This window comes from Otolemur garnettii, unplaced genomic scaffold, assembly GCF_000181295.1.
Source record: "Otolemur garnettii isolate 467f Iridium unplaced genomic scaffold, OtoGar3 scaffold00010, whole genome shotgun sequence".
Classification (NCBI taxonomy): domain Eukaryota; kingdom Metazoa; phylum Chordata; class Mammalia; order Primates; family Galagidae; genus Otolemur; species Otolemur garnettii.
The window spans coordinates 34,480,066-34,497,656 of NW_003852405.1; the positions used below are offsets into that span (position 1 = coordinate 34,480,066).

Genomic DNA, 17,591 nt, shown 5'->3' on the forward strand with positions numbered 1-17,591 from the left:
GGTATCACATAGGGTTAACTAGTCCTGTTTCAGCTGATTTGGTTAGCCGGGTATCACACAGGGTTAACTAGTCCTATGTCTTGCAATCCACAAAGAGAAGGCATTGTCCTTAATGGGCAACACTTTTTTCATATAAGATACAAAGAAGAGTTTTGTTTTGGAACCTCACTTGAACCTCTCTTCTATGCATAATCCATCTAAGTAGGGAAGAAATTTCTCCTGAGAATTTACCTTCATCACCACGAGGTTGCTGGGGAAACATGTAGTTGGTCAATACTCTTTGCTTTGTTTCTGGATGGGCTTCGGTTTGTAAAGGGATAAGGGCTTTGGACTGGAAAAAAAGAGCGTAAACTACATTAATAGAATTGCAAATATGAGGAATATTTATTTTATATAAGATAATAGTCAATAGTCTGGTCTCAGATGAATGAACATTTGATAGAAAAGTGAAGAAAAAGGAAAGAAATGTATAACATTAAATAAGACGATTGCTAAGGAATATTTTCAAATTCTAAAATTTTCATAATACAACTTTCTTCCTTAGTACACTCTCCTGCACAACTTACCAAAATCCATTCAACAGAGCAACGCCAGCTTTAATCCTGGAGAGCAAAATGTGTTAAATTGTTTTAACTAATTCAGTTTTTGGTATGGTTCTGTATGCCTATTCATTTTTATGAACTATTGCCCTAGAAAGACATATGGAATTTGTTAGTAAATTCCTGCTATAAGATTATCCATGAGTTTAGTCAGGTTAAAAAAGCATTCATTTGTTTCTGAGATATGTGTGTATGTGCATATATATACATATATGTACCTTGTCTACATATATATGTATTTTTTTTTTCTAGACAAGATCTCACTCTGTTGCTGGGCTGGAGTGCAGTGGTATCATAGCTCACAGCAACCTCAGGGTCTGAGGCGCAAGTAATCCTTGTGCCTCCATCTCCCAAGTAGCCAGGTCTGCAGATGCACACCTCCATGCCTGCATATTTTGTATTTTCTGTAGAGATGGAGTCTTGCTATGGTGCTCAGGCTGGTCTTGAACTCCTGGCCCCAAGGGATCCTCCTGCTTCAGCCTACTAAAATGCTGGGGTTACAGGCACATGCACTGTTCCTGGCCTTCTAAGAGACATTGTTATAATCAAAGACAGAGTCCCTATTGCAGATAAGTAACCACACTTTGTATCTGTTAAATCATAACATAGTTACTTATGGCCATATTTTGTTCTCTTTTATTAATTTGATTTAAGAAATACTATTTTGAAGGGTTTTTCTTAGGACTCTGATATGGCATGCCAGAAATGATTGAAAATGATCTTATGATTTAATATACTACAATATGCTACTTCATGAGACTTAATCATAGGGTGTGAAGCACAAAGGGGATTTAGGATACGTAAGTTTGTGTCCTGAAACTGAATCAGAGACATATTAAATTGGGGTTCTAAACAGAAGTTAAATGATGCAGTCACCATGGTATTCATTCTCCCACAAGAATAAGAAACCATGTTATTAGGGGACATTCTCCGTAATGCGAGGCTGTAAAATAGACTGCTACACTAGCATAGTTCACACTAATTCCAGAAACTACTTATTCATAATGATATGCTGATGCTTTGAAAAATCTATAGTTTATTGATAATATTTTAATTTAATCAAAGTCTAATATATATATTTTTTATTCAGTAGATAGAAGCAAATGTCCTATTAACTGCAGGAACACAAACATTATTCTTAACATTTTACATTTTGTGGAGGTTATTTTTAAATTTTTAGTAAAAAGTAGCCTACTAGCAAGAAGTCTGAACAATTTGCTTACAGATGATGCTACTTTTATACTTAGAAAATAATGACGAACCGAATTCAAGATGGATTGTTGTCATCTGGTCATTCACAGTTTGGAATCGGTGCTTCAGAATTTTAGGATCACATGAGAACAGAGGACTAATAAACTAATAAGCTGTATCAAAATGGTCTGTCACCAGTTCTTCAGGTGACAAATCAGATGTCTTCAATTGTTTCTTGTTATTTTCCAGTTAATATAATTATTCATTAACACCCAGTTAATCAATTGATTATACTTTGTTTTCAAGATATAAAGTATAATATCAAAACAATTTGACAGAAAATATTAGTAGCTGCCAAAAGATAACCTGCAAATTTCTCAAATAAAGCTTTTGAATTAAGTTGATTATAATTAAAGCATGAGAATAAAAAGGCTAATTCCCCCTTGTGGTAATGGATGTTTATTCTTTACTTTCAGAGATTAAATTACGTCCTTCAAGGACATACGTGTACCACCGAGAGCTAAAAAGCTGTAAAAACAATCATGTTGTGCATTAGATCTCTGAGAAGGAAGGAGGTATTAGATAGAAGTATTTAAGGAAGGCAGGGGTTATAGGACTGTTTTGTCTATGGGAATATCTGAATTGCTATCTTTACAAAAATCTCTCCTCTAAAGAATAAAGAACCTATATTTTGTAGTGATTATCAAAGATGTCTATTAGGAATAAGTTAGGCATCCAAAGTTTCAAGTATAGGTCATCTTAACAAACAAACTAACTCCGGTAATCCAAGTTCTTACCTGATTGTCAGAGAGCCATAGAGCTGCAAGCTCCTTAAGTTTGGTGAAAGAGAACGGTAAGTTCTTCAATCTGCAAAAATAAGAAAATTCTAATAGCATGGGTGAAGGTGGATGAAGTTCATGTCTAAGGAGATTTATGAACAGTACTGTAGCTGGTTGATATCTCCTTTTTCTCTCCAATCCTTTCTCCATTGAGCAGCCTGAACCATACTTAAAAAATGAAAATCTTCTATTCACAACACTGCAAATACTTCCCATTGCATCTGGATAAAAATAAAAAAATATTATAACATGCACTGTCACGGTGTAAAAGCTCTGGCCCCTAAAGCCCCTCCTGAAGTTTCTTCTGCAGCTCTTTTCCTGACTTACTGATTTGCGCCACTGGGGCTCTCTGAGCACCGACCTTCCTCTGTCTGGAACACTCTTCCTCCCGTCCTTCACCCGACTAAATCCCACACACCCTTTCATTTGCTCTTAAATGCAGTTTTTTCTCAAAAAGGATTTTCTTTACTCTCTATTTAAATTACTTTCCTCGATCTAGTGTCAACACACCTTTTCCTTCGTGGAATATGTTCTAGTTTTTACTGATATAGTCACAGTATTTTTGTGAATATTTGCTTCATCTGGAGGACTCCATGAAGGCACGTGGCCGTGCCTACCTTACTACTAAAGACATTTACAGCTCCACTGTCAGGCTGCCCTTCAGAACGTGTGTTCTTTTATTCTTTCATCCTTTGTACACTGTGTCATAGATGTTCAAAGAGGTGATTTTTTCTCTTTTGAGAGTGAGCCTTGCTCGGTGTCTCAGGCTGGAGTGCCATGGTGGAACCAGCTTAGCTCACAGCAACCTCCAACTCCTGGGCTCAAGTGATGCTCTTGTCACTGCCTCCTGAATAGCTGGGACTACAGGCGCCTGTCATCATGTCAGCTTATTTTCCTATTTTTAGTAGAGATGGGGTCTTGCTCCTGCTCAGCCTGCTCTTGAACTCTGAGAGGCATCCTCAGCCTTCCAGAGTGCTCGGATTCAGGCTTGAGCCACTACGCTGGGCTTCAAAGAGGAAATCCTTAGAAACAGCACTATTGAGGTATGTAAAGTTGGACATCAGCCTTGGTATTCAATCCAAATTAGGTAGTTATCTCTGTTTCAGCCTTTGGAAGGCCAACCTGCTAACTGCCTGCTTTAACGTATTATCTGAATTCCTGAAACTGTGCGTGATCAACCACAAATTGTGATCACATAGGTTACCAATCAGGTAATCGGCAAAGTGAGTACTGCCAACAAGGCGTGATGATGAGATTTATTCCCAACTTCTGGATGGTCACTTTTGAATACACATGATGTCATTTGGAATAAAATATTCAAGTCATTAATATGTTGGAATTTTATTAACCAACTGAGGAATAAATTTATTTTGATAATGGACAATGTTAACACCAGTTAATAAGCATCGTGGACACAGTTAATCTTATGTGCAAAAGCAGATATACTCTCAAAAAATTAGATAAATATGCAAAGAGATTGACAGCCAAGACAAGTGTTAAGAATGTGCATTAGATAGATAGAATGAATTTAATTTAGGATGACTATCATTACCTTTCTGCGCTAATAAATATTTGTAAAACTTAAACAAGAATACAAATAACATATTAAATTATTATAATTCTTTTATTACAGAATTATTAGTTGTGCTATCATTCATAACTTTAAGCCAAATTAGCTATAAAAGTTATTTCTGATTTGAAGTTATTCAAATTCATTTCAGCCAGAAATTTTGGTGTAGGGTCTCATTGGAGGAATTTTTCACATCCCATAGGGACTAATTGAAAGCAGAATGCCAATTCTGCTGCATGAAAATTACACGAGGGAAAAACTCTCTAGAATAACATACAACAATGTTCACGTCATTATCCGTCCCTTCATAAAGGTAGAATATACAGAAAGAACCTGCTAGAGAAAGATAACTTCCCCTCTTTTTTCTTGCGTTTCCAGTGACCCTGAGAAAAGTGAGTCTCTATTTAGTACATTGGCCATGGAAGAAGTCTTACAGCTGACATGGCAGAGAAATCATTGTTCCTAACTGTAATGTCTAACTTTAAAATCGGTTACATTTTAAACATGAAATTGTAGCAACTGCTGCTTCTGGATAACATTTCTTATCAGTCTTTTCTCATGTAGTTCATTCCCGAATGGTAATATTTAACTTTGGCCTCGGCTTTAGCTGAATATTGATTTTTTATACCTGTAGTTGATTCATTGATTCAATAATCTAAAAATATCAATTTGGCTCCACAGTACATTCCAGTCACTCTGCTAGGACATAAGTTGAACTGTATTTCTGGCAGGAGAAGGTATTTTAAACCTCTGAACATTGTGAGCTTTTCGGCCTCTTCTTCACACATTTTGTCCTGGTCCCCGGCAGTGTGTCTGGCCCCCGGAAGGTGCTTATATCTGCTGTATTCACCGAGGAACTCCAAAATATTAATAGAACTTCTAATGATAGGTCATTTGTAATATTTGATAAGTATATTTTCTATATAATCATGCACATTATTAATGTGTAAAATTTGAACAGACCAAGAATTTAGGAAAGACGCCTGTAGCTCGTCACAACAACCTTTTCCTAGGTAACGGTTTCACTGGGCTGTTGTAATTGAATCCAACAGGAATCCACCTTGCTGTGGTATCTCCCTGACCACACTTCCTAATCTTATTTACAAGAATATAGTCAGTGACTAGCAAAAGAGTGGGGAACAGCATTCAGTGCCCTGCCCTCATTTTCCATTCCGGCAACCCAGAAGGAAAAGGAAGCAGGTTGGTTTGACAAGACCCACGCTCGATGCACACAGCTTTGGTGCTTCTTATCATTCTGGTTTTATAAGTAACATTCTAAACCTTTAAACAGTTTTTTACTCTCTTATGTGGAAATATTATTAACGGCTATGTGAATCACGTTTGAAATTCAGTTTCAAATTCACAGTTTTCTTACACTAAGAAACAAAAGAGCACTCCCGTGCTCATCCTGTCCTCAGAATCTGAGCGTCTGACGATTCCAGAAAAGCTCACCGCTGTTCCATGGCAGGGCCGCCCGGTCCCCACACTATTACTTGTTTTACGAAACGTACTGAAAACATCGAGTCTGTGCACTATATTCTGTAATTATTCTATCTAGTTAGCAGTTCTCTCTAGTCAATATTTACTTTATCCTTTCTTATCTGAAGGCAGGTATCTCTTAGATGATAGATGTGAAGATGAATTGAGAAGTTTAATTTTCCTTCTTACTTTTCCCAGCACAATACCTTTGTCAGAAGACTTCTTACCCTTTCCTCTTGCTGCTGGACATGGCTAAATAGTTATATGGCTGTCCTGACCATAACGTTGAAACCTTATGGATTTTAAGTATTAACATACTAGCAATACTCTAGTGGGGGAGTTGAAAATACACACATGCCCAGTTAATTCATTGAGATATTAATGTAAACCTGAAGACACATATGTGTGCATACACATACATATATTTATTTATGTTTAATATACTTTTATTATAATTATCTTCCATCTCCTCTTATTATTATGCTTTCTGCATATGAGGGAGTTTTGGTGTGTAAATTTGGGTGATTCATATTTACATAATTTTAATCCATAGCATAATCTCTTATTTTGATTTAATCAAATAATCACAATTTAGAAATACTGGGTTTAATGAATAATTTAGCTTTTGGCATTTCCTAAATAAAGTACAGATAGCTGGCTTCTATATACTTCATAAGACAGAAAATGTTTTCAAAATTATAAACAAAACCCCATAATTTTCTTTCAGTAAATAACTAGTCAGTGTTTGTCTGATGAGGCAAAGATACCTGTTGTCGCTCAGATTTAAGACTCTGAGTTTCTGCATCTGTCCAATCTCTTCAGGAAGAAATTCCAGTTTATTGGATCGTAGAGACATAACTGTTACATTCTTACAACTTCCAATCTAAGGGTAACAAAAGAAAGTATGTAAAAAATTGCATTGTAATAGCATTTTAATATTCGTTTACCTAATTTATGAAGAAATTTAGTTAAGTCACAGTTTTCATTATCATTTTAAATTTCTTTTAGTAGTATGTGTTTTATTTATAACATTACTCTAAAAATATGTATATGTTATAAAATTCTTTTAAGGTAATTTTTACCTAATATTCTTTTACATATTAAAAATAAAATTTATTTATAATTATATTATTAAAAGACTCTTAACATCATTGTTTTCATAAATCATCTATCAAATGAATATTAATATATCTGTGTTTATAATAGAAGATTATACATACTCTGAAAAGAAAATATTATTGATATTTCCTTGGCAAAATTAGTTTTATCTCACAGAGTGGTATTTTCATCATTATTTGTAACTTTTGACCCTAAAATCATTATCAATGGATTATTTTTCCATCATTATGAAAGTGTTTAGTGGAAAATGTTAAACTGAAAAGGTACTTCACACTTTTTTCTTGACATCAACAAATAAAATCCCATTTAGAGATAAAATAGTAAATAAAATCTCATTTAGAGGTAAAAATTAACAGAATCTCTTGGATCTTGAAGTTGAAATAATATTATAACGTCACATGATCCCTTACAAAATATGTATAGTATACATTAAAAAGTGTGCTTTAGAAACACAAAGTACCCCACAAACGTTATTTATAACTGTTCTTAAAATGAAAATACATACATTAAATGATTTAAAATGGTATTCCTTATCATTGTTTAACTTAACAATATTTTATTACTTTTCTTTGCATGTAATGTTTAAGTCAAATGCATTTGCTGGATCAAATATAAGAGCTTGTCACTTGTCATTAAAAACAGAATGACTAACAAATACATTATTTAGATAATTCATATACGTATATTTACGCTCAGCTCATGACTCTGAACTGCTTCTGCACCTCTTAAGATTTTATTTCAAAACAGATTAATTGAAAGCTAGCCCAACAAAGTGACTATACTCAGCAACAAATTAGGGTATACTTCAATTAAGAGTGGAAGTGGACTGTTCCTAATAAGAAATGATAAATACCTGAGGTTTTTGATTTTCTAATTGTTCTGGTTTGAAAAAAAAATTTACCCTGCTTTGATAACTCACATCCTATGACGGAAACATCACATGTTCCCTATAAGGATATACAAGTATTATGCACCCATAATAATTGTTAAATAGTTAAATAATAATAGAAAACAAGTTTATTCCTCACTTCTCTGGGTAATTCTGGAAGGAAATTCTCGTCGACGGCCAGCGTGCGCAGACTATGGAGATAGCCAATGGTGGACGGCAGCGATTCCAGTTCATTACAGCTGCAGTCGAACTCTTCTAATAAAGATAAACTGGAAAGTTAAAATACTTAAGTTACGCATCATAAAAGGCTAGATGTGGCAAACAGTTTTGAAAAAAATCCACATATCCAATAGTCACTAAACAAATGTAATTTATGTGGAAACAGCAGAATATTTCATAAATTACTTTTTTTTTTTTTTGCAGTTTTGGCCAGGACCAGGCTTGAACCTACCACCTCCGGTGTATAGAGCCAGCGCTCTACCCTTTGAGCCACAGGCACTGTTCTCATAAATTACTTTTTTTATCAGTAAGTCAAATGGTTCAATCCATCAAATGAGTGGTTTACTTGGTAAAATAATTATAGCTTGCTTTTCCTGCTTCTGTATTCACCTATCACTTAACAAATGACAGAAGGATTCTTTGTTGGTTCATTTGTTTACAATTTAGGTGTCCTTCTTAGCCAGATTCTTAGCCAGATGTTCAGAATGTATATCCTTCGGTGGGCAGAAGGGTGGAGAGGGAAGATTCAAGGGAAAAAAACAACAAAAACAAAACAATAATGAAAAGCCAGGTATTTTACTAAGGATGTTAGAGATTAAAGGGAAAAAACGAATCTCTTCCTTATGAAAATTCTTGAAGATATCTGCTATGTTAAAACCTATTTTACAGATAAGAAGGATGAGGCTTAAAGAAGGTATGGAACTTGCTCCAGGCCACAGGAAGTAGCCAAGCTGGGCATCAGTGCAGACTGTGGGGCTTCCCCAGTTCTCCTGCCTCTCAGCACAGCACCTGGGGCAGAGCTGTGCACAGGTGTCACTTCAGCCCACAGACCTGTTCTGTTTGGTTTATAGAGTGACATTTTAACAAGTACTGAATTATTTAAGTATCTAAAATTTTACATAATGACCCAGATTTTTGGTGCCTGGAGGACGATCTGCATTATGGAGAAGGTGGAATGTCTTCCCGAATCAAGTACCATTATCCACGGTCAGGAAAACAATCTAATCAATTAGACCCAGCCCGACTGACCAGGGGCACTCCAGGTTCATGGTCTTCACAGGTTCAGTAGGTTAGAACCAGTTGTGGGGAAACACAGCACTGAGTTTTGAACAAGACTTCCGGGACAGTCCTGCTTAAGTGAAACAATCTCCTTTTATGCAGACAAGTCATGTAACTTCTCTTAAAGCCTCAGATGCTTTGTATTTGAAACCAGGATGCTATTACATCGATAATGATTCCTGCCGCATGAATTTGATCTGAGTATTTCATGAAATGAAGGTAAAAAACTTAGCTCAATACCTGTTATAAACTGCATGGTCAGTAAATTCTTTTCTCCATTATTAGTGACCCTGGTTAAATTTGTTCCTAAATCCTTTCCAGCCCCCCAAGCAGGGATGATCTGCACAAATGTATGGCTCTGTGTGTATGTGTGTGGGGTGGGGGGAGAAAACCATGTATATGAGAAACCAGTAACAATGTCGGTCCAAAAAAAAAAAAAAAGATCTAGCAATGTGCTTTATACATATGAGGTACCTAACAATTATTGAATTGCATTGAAAGGCTTCTTTCAATAGTTTGAGCCAGGTACGCAGTGAGCAACAAATAAGTATTAGGATTTTTTAAAAAATAAAAGTGTATGTTTAGCGGTAGAAGTTAAAGATGGGCCAATTAAATTACTAAATATGAAGAATTATTTAAAAAATGTGTGACTCAACCATCACATATGTTGAGCGGCGTCTGTACATAGTTCAATGAAGAGCTTGGCATTGAAATCTGGTAACTTCTCCTGGCCTTAGTTTTTGTATCTGTTGATGGGGAGAAAATACTTATCAAATAGTGCTAATGAGAGCTTTAAATAAAATGATGCTTGTGAAAAAGAGCAACAGATATGGTGCCTGGAACACTGTGAGTACAAAAAAGTTATTCATTATTTTTTCTAGTTGGCATTCAACTCTTAGAGTTGCTCAAAACTCCTAGGCATATATTGAGGATCGGCAAAAAGCCAATTAATTTTACAAGTCACTTGGCACAAATCATGGATTCTTTCAACTATGAAAAATGTTGAAAAATGAATTCTTCCAGGAGTTGGAAAGATAATGTAAAATATTGAACTATTCCATGAACATAATAAGGAGATTTGGGGACACTGTGCTTGTCCTGACCATTTCTAGGATTTCAACGCCAAGAGGTAAAGGTAGACTATTTCATAAAAAAATATGTTATGTGACAATTTATAAAATACTTTCTGTATACATAGGTACGACTTGGGTACCATTTAACAGGATCATAATCAAATTCCTCTCCAGCCTTTGAACTAGTAATGCTAAATTCCCTAAGGTAAGCAAAGTCCTACTATTCCTGTTCTTTCATTTTCACACAGATCCCTTAACATACATAATAAAACTTTAGAAATGTACTGTTTTTCATTTCCATTGGTGTAGATACAAAACACCTATGTGCAGATAGCTATCTTGAAGTGAGAATATAAGTTAGGCAATAGTTATTATAATTTTATTACCCAAACCATGACATGCGACAGAGTAAAATTATCAAGTCTTTTGGTCTTGGGCCCTTTCATCCTCTTAAGAATCACTAATAGCCCTAGAAAACTTTTGCTTATATGGGTTATATGTATTGGAATCTATTATATTACAAATTAAACCAGGAACTAACATAATAATTATTCATTCATTCTTAAATAATAAACACATTACATGTTAATGTAACACATCTTTATAAAAAATATCCATATATTCAGAAACAAAAATCTTTCGTGAGAGGAGTGACATTGTTTTATTTCCCATATACCCACTAGTGCTTTTTTATTTAACTTTGCTTTTTCTTATTAATCTATTTCTCCAACACTTCACTTGTATTTTCCCTAAAACAATAATGAAAGGAAGATAATAGCACTAAAATGGATTTAAATGAGATTTTATTATGGAATTCTTAATCTTTATACCTTTAAACCAGTAATCCACCTTTAAATGAAGTAGACTCATTTATCTTTGATAAATATTTTCCCTGCTTCTAAGGGAATTATAGTTTTTAAAAAATTAAAATAAAAAGAAAACTAAGTCTATGACTAACTCAGCATCCCTGCTGGCTTGCGGGATTTCCTCCTCATCCATTTTGTATTTTCCCGTTTAGCGGACTTGCAGGTGCACAGGCGTTAGGCTTCCGCGCAGGCGCATAGGCGTCCTGAACAAGCCTGACACTCGCTGCAGATATCACTGATGCTGAGGGGCTCAGCCTCCTGCTGAGGACATTGATTAATCCAGAACCAAGGAATCAAATATCGAGAGTCAACTGGGATCTACTGTTCATAATTTTCAGAAACTTTATGCAACTCTGGAGATGGGATGCAAAAGCTGTCTTAATGGAAGTGTGGCATTTATGAGACAGAATAAAAGAATGAAATGATAATAAACGATTATAAATTGTGAAAAGTGCCACAGAGGAAACAAAACAGAACTTGACAGAGAAACTCGCTGGAGGTCAGGCTGGTGGAAGGGCACGGGGGTGGGGGGGGACTCACCCTGGGGGAAGGACCTCAGTCCAGACCGAGAGGCTGTCACCCTCAGTGTGGACCGTGAACCCAGGGCACTTCTGATGTCACCTGGGAGCTGTGACAAACACAGGCCCTCGGCTCCCGAAGTCCCAGACACACTGGATCAGAATCCGAATGAGGGCACCTTGAAGGGTCCGAGTGTGGACCTAGGGGATGTGAAGGGTCTCTTACGGAGACTGGGGAAAGAACATTTCAGGTAAAGGTAACAAGTAGGAAATTCCCGAGACAGGTCAGCACTGCTGAAGCGTAGGAAGCAAGATGAGTGACAGCATTATTAAACGGCGACGTAGTTACGGTCAGGTGTGGCTTATTGATAAGGACACATTCGAAGAAACGCGCTGCCAGGCAGTATCATCACCGCATGAGCCTGGTGGCAGAGCACAGCTGGACAGCATGGGGCAGAGTCATCAGCAATCACAGCTGGACAGCATGGGGCAGAGTCATCACCAAGCACAGCTGGACGCCGGCAGCCCCCAGCACACCTGGGCGGCATGGCACTGTCCCCTCCCCCACACTTGGGCAGCACGGCCATGTCCCCCTCCAACACCTGGGCAGCACAGCCCTGTCCCCAGTGCTGCAGGCAGCTGTCACACATGACAAGGAACTGCGCATCTAAATATATGGGCCATTACAAAAGTTTTGAGATAACATAAAAATCAAGAAACATAAAATCCGTGGGGACAGAGACCAATGACGCCCTCCCAGCAGCGCCGATAATCCGAGCAAGTTGAAATCTCACGGCGATTCAGAAAGGCTGCCGTCGGCATGTTTCTTGGAAGTGAAATAATGGACCACTGCACAGTCTGTCTCAAAACTTTTGTAGTGACCCATGTATAGCTAACACAGAGAAAGGTAGAGTGAAAATGCCACTGTCCTTGCCCGGTCTGTCCTTGTCTGAAATGTTGTTATGTGGTGCGAGGCTGTGCGTCCCTCGCCATCAGCCCGTGTGAACTGTTACGCGCTTTGGGACACAAGTTCTCAACTGGGTAACACTTTATCTTTGGTTCCATTCTGGCAACGTCTCCGCCGTAATTAGCAGAGAAACAAAATGTGTGGACGTGTGTGTTCCGGGAAGGCCCATAAGGCCGAACTGAAAACGCTTCCTTACTCTGAAGCCATTCCTGGGGTGGAGAGTCCAGAGCTAGTGTGGGGAGCCGGGGCTTTCAGGGTTCCTGGGACTGCAGTGAGGACAGCGATGTGCCAGCGAGCCTGGAAAGACGGGCAGGGCTGCACCTGCTGGGCCGGTACACCTGGATTCTCGGGTGCTCTGCTCCTCAAGTAGCTACATCCCCACTTCAGGCAATTTTTAAATTTATTTATTTTTTAAGAAACATTTCTCTAAGATGGAGACCCCAAATTTCTTCTTGCCTTTGTGCTGTGAATTGGAGTTCCACATTATGTTGGTCACTGCTTGTCAGTCCCGTTCTAGGTGATGCCCAGAACCGGCAGAGTCGTAAGTGCCCAGGACGCTGCATATTGATTTTGAGCGGATCCCTCCGTCCACACAGCGAGGCTTTGCTTCCGCGGCTTTTGTGCCCAGCTCCTTTGTGGCATTGGCTAAACTTGATTATGGTCCAGGAGAGAAGTGATTTCTTCCCATTCCCACAAGAATCTCCTTAAGTTCTACTGGGACTTTCAACAGAGCCTCCACCCTGCCCCTCTCCTTTTAAATATTCTTTTGTCACATGGCCTAAGTCTTTCTTCTGGGTTGTGACATCTGAGAATTTAATATGAGCAGCTTTCAACAGAAGCCACACTGTCCTGCTTTCTCGGGATTCCCAGATGCTCTAATTCCTGGTCACTCACCCCACTCTTCTGGAATAAGTGTGTGGCCTGAGCAACGGTAAAATCCTGACATCCAACTGATGTTTCTAAATCTGTTCCTTTTGAACACAGTAGTAAAAAAGTTTATAGTAGTAAGTATTTTATATTAGGTTACTATTTGAATAGCTTAGCTTTCTCCAAATAATGCAACTACCAGGAAGATTTCAAGAACGTGACTCAATGCTGGTGCCGGTGTAGGAACCAGGACTGGTGTGGAGTCAGGCTGCAAGGTCCTTCTTGGCTGCTGGGGAGGAGGTGGGGACAGAGCTGGAGGTTGCCTATTCTCGAGGCCAAGTTCCCGAGGAAAGATCTCCCCCTGGTGAGAGACAGGAGCTCAAAGCACATACATCTCCAGTGTCTGTCACGGGCTAAGTCCAGACCCCAGAGACAGCAGAGGGGTCATCAAGAAGCCAGTGTTCTGGCTGAAAACCTCCAGTCTGCTGATGAAAGCTGGTTCTCAGCACAACCAAAGTCAGAGCTTTACTGCTGATTGAGGAAAGCAACTTTTCTTTGCCTATATTTGGGTGTTCAAGCCTCTTTAATTTGTCTTCAAAGAGCTAGGGTAATCAGTTTTATAAAAAATGTGCACATAAGTGCTAAAATGCCAGTCATGACCGTAGTAGGGATAGAGGGAGTTGAGTTCAGTTTCTCCTGAGAATTGACCTAAGGGAAGATTGGTATCTGAGAACATCAACAGGTCAGAAGAGATTCAAACAGCGTCAGATGGATGAGGCAATGACTTTTGTGTAACCCCAGTAGAGTAAAGCTCTCTGCTCTCTCTGCTGGAGAAAATGGAAGTGACAACACAGAGAACCATCCTGCAGGGTGTGGGCATTAAATCACAAAAGTGGTTGAGACTTTACTATTCTCCCGAGTCTGAACACATGAATTTGAATTTTGTCTAATAGTTCTACTCTATAAAAGTGGTGCTTTCTAGAGACTGGCTACTTGCTGACCTGGTGGGGATGGAGAGGAAGCCGGCTGAGGGAGGGGGAGGCCGAGGGATGTGTTGCCGTCTTGATTGCAGTGGAGAGGGCTCAGGCCTTTCCCTGTGCCCAAACTTACCAAACAATGGGCTTTCAAAGTGTGCAGTTTGTTGTACGTCAATTATAGCTCATAAAGCTGTCTAGAAAAAAAGAAGCTTTCCCCTTGAATATATCTATCTATCTATCTATCTATCTATCTATCTATCTATAGATAGATATATCCCAATTTGTTAAATTAAGGATTTATATAATTTTTTTCACATTGAGATATGGAGCAAGTTCCTGACAAATAGCCTTAAGAAATTTTAGGATGAAGACAATTTAAACTGATTTCTCACTTTACACAGATTGTAAAAAAAAGTGTTTTCATGAAATGTTGATAACACATATCCCTTAAAGAAATGTAATCCAAATGTCGATGGCAGTATAAAATTAGGAATTAAGTTGCTATCAAATAAATAGAGTATAGTTTACCTTAATAGGCAACACTGGACTTTAATCTTGAAGTTTTAAAATATGTTTGCTAAAGCAGATGCTTTTCTCTTTAGCTTCTGTAACTATATTAAACTTCCACAAATACCTTAAGTTTCTATAAATATCAAGAATTACTAATAGCATAATGGTAGCACATACATACTGCAGGGCCTTATCAAACTTAGTTTGATTTTGCAGAAATATTCAAGTGAATTTAGAGCTGTTACTCAGTCCAAAACATCAAGTTAACAATATCGGCAAAGTATCAGCAAGAGGGTAACTGAAGGTGTGGGTGATCACTTTGCTTATGAAATCTGGTCTAAAGGGCATTGAAAAATGAACAAGATTATTAGTATCTTCAGGAGAAACTGTTTTCAAGCTGAAAACTCAATTGGTCCTCTGATTTCTGACTTCAGAGAGGCTGACTGGTACAGAACGTAGCACTTACTTTCCGATTGTATTGGGCAGCATGGTGAGCTGGTTGTCGTCCACTTTTAGAGTAGTTAGTTTTTTCAGCAGTCCTAAAAACAGAGAAGAAGGTTGATTAATACATAAAAGTGTATTTATGACAGGAAATGTGACGTCAAGGGAATCGGATGAGTCACTGTGATGAATGCTGCCTGTTAACTGGCTCTCCTCTGCCTATAATATAAACCCACAGACTGAGGTTTATGTACAATCTATTTTTGACCTTCTGGTTGCAAAAACTTTGCTTCCTCCAGTGGGAGTCCAGGACACCAGCAAGTCCCTCAGTGGGAGTCCAGGACACCAGCAAGTCCCTCAGTGGGAGTCCAGGACACCAGCAAGTCCCTCAGTGGGAGTTCAGACACCAGCACACAGAAGTCAAAAAGACCAGGCTGCACACACACCTGGTACGTTTCCCTCTTTCATTCTTTAGCACATGGACTGGTTGAAATGTTCAAAGCCAGCTGTGATTTAACATGTAATTAACTCCTGAGTACTAATAACCGACGTTTCTGTTGGGATATAAACTGAAAGCAAATCCGAATTGAGGCTAATAATTAGCAAATGAACACGGAGGCATCGGAGGGCGGCAGCCGTGATTACGCCTGTGGAAAGCTACCACAGACGACCTCATGCTCTTTCTGGTATTACAAATCCTTGGCTTGGATCGGCAGGAAGCACGAAAACTTTGCTTGTTCCTGCACCGAGCAGAACTGGGCATGAATTGGAGCTGCAACGCTTTATCGTCCCTGTCTGATTCATGTATGCCCTCTGGTGCCTGTAGCTTGCTGTCCTCCCAGGGTGGGACTGAAGAGCAGGGACTTCTCTCCTTGCTGACTTTGCGGCTCAGGTTGCATTCCAAGGGGACGCTCTGAGCAGATTCTTCCATGAAACGTCTTTGTTTCTGAAGTGGAACGAGGTCTCCAGCCTAACCCTCATCTCTCATGCCTTCCTCTGGCAGGTAATTCCTTCACTACATGTCTACGGGGTAGCAGCTCTGCAGAAACAGAAGATGTTTGCCCTGTTCTTTTTCTCTCCTGTGCCTTTCTCCAATGCCCCACCCCTTATCCTCTACTCCCATCTAAGAAGCACTGGACAGAAAGAAAAAGGAGACTTTTTACCATAATTTTAGCTATATACATATAAATATATAATTAGTATTGATGTATTAATCATTAATACATTTTTTTATTAAAGTAATTTTTAAATATATTAAATATATTAAACTAATATATTTTTTATTAAAGTAATATTCATGTGATACTTACATATTTGCGATAGAACTTTGAAAACAAATAGTTGTATACTCATCAAATCTAAGATTATAATTAGATTATTATAATAGTTGCTTTACTTTATGTCAGGTAGTATTGTAAGAAATTTCACACATATTAATTCATTTATTCTTCAAAATAATCTCATGATGCAAGTACTATCACTACCCTCACTTTATATGAAACATTGATGAGACTGAGACACAGAGAAAATAAGTAATTTTTCTAAGGTCACACAACGATTAAGGTAAAAAGCCCAGGATTTGAACTCTAGTAATCTGACTAAAAACTTGTGCCCTTAACTGGGAACTGAATAAGATAAGTTATTTTGAAAGTAAAACATTATATTTTTCTTATGAAGTTTCTCTGTTATCTAAACAAGCTGTATATGATGCACTCTTGACTAAATGCACACTCACATTTTTTTCTGCCCAAACTTTCAGGACAAAAATCTTTCACTTTAATTATTTAATACAAATTTGTACTTGTTTAAATTTAGGTAGTTGTTTTTTGTATTATAAAGGAATTTTAGCATTTTTAAAAACAGTTTTAAATGTATAAGCATTTTAAATGCCTAAGCATAAATAAACGAATTTAAAACACACAGATGTGCAGAATTAATACCGCCCATGTATAATGTGCATCTTTATTTTAATTGCAAAAATTTGGATGAAAATGTGCATTATACATGGCAAAATACAGTATTAAAACCCTATTTAGAAGAGGAAAAGAATCCAGTGGCAAAATACAGTATTAAAAGTGTTTCAAAGAGGAAAAGAATCCCTTCGATTTCCCTGGAACCAGGGCAAGGAAAGTGATTCAGTGATTCAGCACGGGGGACTTGTTGGGCATACCTCTCCATCTGAACACCCCACGAGTGACTTGTTGGGCACACCTCTCCATCTGAACACCCATGGGGACTTGTTGGGTACACCTCTCCATCTGAACACCCCATGGGGGACTTGTTGGGCACACCTCTCCATCTGAACACCCATGGGGGACTTGTTGGGTACACCTCTCCATCTGAACACCCCATGGGGACTTGTTGGGCACACCTCTCCATCTGAACACCCCATGGGGACTTGTTGGGCA

At 38.2% G+C, this 17,591-nt stretch overlaps 1 protein-coding gene across 1 annotated transcript in view; it reads right to left on the minus strand.

Annotated features, from left to right (window-relative positions):
* Positions 1-17,591, minus strand: part of LRRC7 (leucine rich repeat containing 7) — a 463,713-nt gene that overhangs the window by 97,395 nt on the left and 348,727 nt on the right. Inside the window, exons 10-14 of the mRNA XM_012801636.1 lie at positions 15,209-15,281; positions 7,826-7,955; positions 6,446-6,561; positions 2,588-2,657; positions 232-331 (exon numbers count right to left, since the gene is read on the minus strand). Of these exons, the coding sequence (XP_012657090.1) occupies positions 232-331; positions 2,588-2,657; positions 6,446-6,561; positions 7,826-7,955; positions 15,209-15,281 (489 nt within the window). The remainder of the gene's footprint in view (positions 1-231; positions 332-2,587; positions 2,658-6,445; positions 6,562-7,825; positions 7,956-15,208; positions 15,282-17,591) is intronic.